Below are 1,993 nucleotides of genomic sequence, written 5' to 3'. Positions count from 1 at the left end.
ATGGGAATCGCTTTGAACGGCCTAACCATGGGAGTTTTCGCGAAGAATCCGAAAATGATCAACGTCAACACGTTTTTCACAATAGCAATCATCGTCAACGGCTTTATGAGCTCCGCTTTAGCCTATATTCCCGTAATCATCGCGGAGTTTTCCGGACATTGGTTAGTGCACTTGTCAGAAGCATCGTGCATATCCGAAGCGTTCATTGTCTATTACTTCGGAATATCCTCCATGTTCTATCACGTATGCATCGCTTATATCCGCTACCTGGCTATAGTGGCTGTGCCAGTCATTATTGCGCATGTCGAAAAATGGCGGGTCGCTCTAGCGTTCGCAGTGTGCCAGCTCATCTCCTTGCTTCTCGCGGTCTCGCCGCTACTCGGGCTCGGGTCATATGGGCTTGAGGCCCACGGGACTAGCTGCGGGCTCGCCTGGAATGACCGGAGTCGCACAGGCCTGGGCTATTTGATGCTCATCGGAATCGTGTGCTTCGTCGTACCGACGACTTTCATGGGCGTCTGCTATGAGGATCATCAAAACGGTAAGATGGAATGATTTTGCGTATGAATTTTTTTATTTACAGGTAAAACAGTGTTGTTGTTTTTATATTGTTAATATTGTTTTGGAGCATATACACAAAGCGCAATAAAAGGAAATAAAATGCTTATTTAGTAGCCAAATATATATTTATTTTAAGATTTATATAAAATAATAATTCCTGATGTAATGCATGCGCAATGAAATGTATGAACCTGGTAATTCCAATTTTATATCACTGATGCTTAATTGTAAACAACAGGAAATGATACAATCAAATGCAGTTTTGTTTACAAATAACTATGAGGAAGCATTATCATCAACAACAATAACATCAAATATCAAGACAAAGTCCACGCAGCGGTTATCTCATCACGGATAATTGGCGATAACCACTGTATTCACAAGAAAATCCTTCTAGATTTGGAAAGATTTGTTTGTTTAAGTATTATACATTGAAAAGTAGTATCATTTTCTGATATATTTTTAAGATAGTGTATACTTTCAGGTTCATAATAAAAAATCAATTACATAAACTAAAAAAAGAAAACTAAAAACGGGAAAAATATTGTACCACGTGGATCGGCTATAATCACGTGGCTGGTAAAACGGCAGGGATTTGATATCGAGCTTTGCTTGGAACCACTTAGATCTTTGCGCGGATGTTGATATCAAGGGTTAAATTGATATAAATCGTCTAAATAGCCGTTGCGACGAAACGTCATTAATAAAAAAAATTGAATTAAATTTATGTTAAAATTATGTTATTATTAAATCTGAAAGAGATATGAACATTTTTTTTAAATATAAACGCTCATTGATTACGTGTTTTGTTATAATTTCCGGTATTTGCCATAGATTTCCAATTGTTGACGAAACGCTTTTCGAATACGGCGTAGTCGCCCGAAGTTTGTACATCGCATTAATTATGCCTAAAGCAAATGTACTTTAGAACGAGTATAATGTTTATTTAAAAAAAAAAATCGCTGCTAAAAGAGTTAAACTGTTGCTTTAAACTTCTGACTCTAAATTAAAGGTCCATCGGTCGACAGTACAACTGACACATGCCTTCGGCGAAGCGGTGTTGAACCGAAGACGTAAACAGGTTCACCTGGTCAAGATTTCGTTGGGTTTAGTCTGTAAGTGTGTACTTATGTTCTTCTATCTATGGCGGTATGACTGCGTTGTCCGATAACTATAATTACTCGTGCAATATTTTGTGAAATACGAATTCACCCAGATGTCATCCGCGTTGAAATTACATAGTGATTTTTTTTTCAATAAGCCGATTGTTATGTTTCAAACTCATACTTATACTGCAATTCTATAAATAATGATATTTATTAATTTTATTTATAGTCAACTTACTTTACAAAACAACGCTTGGCGTCTAATTTGACTCAATAAAAAAATTAGTTACAATCCATATTCAAATCGCATTATCACACATGCTAGT

At 36.6% G+C, this 1,993-nt stretch overlaps 1 protein-coding gene across 1 annotated transcript; it reads left to right on the top strand.

The window, feature by feature from the left end:
• LOC127845680 (visual pigment-like receptor peropsin) lies at nucleotides 1-555 on the top strand. Its single transcript, XM_052376792.1, has one exon. It carries the CDS (start codon nucleotides 1-3, stop codon nucleotides 553-555), a length of 555 nt encoding a protein of 184 aa, XP_052232752.1.
• Nucleotides 556-1,993: the final 1,438 nt, after the last annotated feature.

Source organism: Dreissena polymorpha, chromosome 1, assembly GCF_020536995.1.
Source record: "Dreissena polymorpha isolate Duluth1 chromosome 1, UMN_Dpol_1.0, whole genome shotgun sequence".
Taxonomy (NCBI): Eukaryota; Metazoa; Mollusca; class Bivalvia; order Myida; family Dreissenidae; genus Dreissena; species Dreissena polymorpha.
The sequence above is the reverse complement of the archived record's forward strand: the minus strand, read 5'-3'. Positions and strand labels throughout refer to the sequence as shown.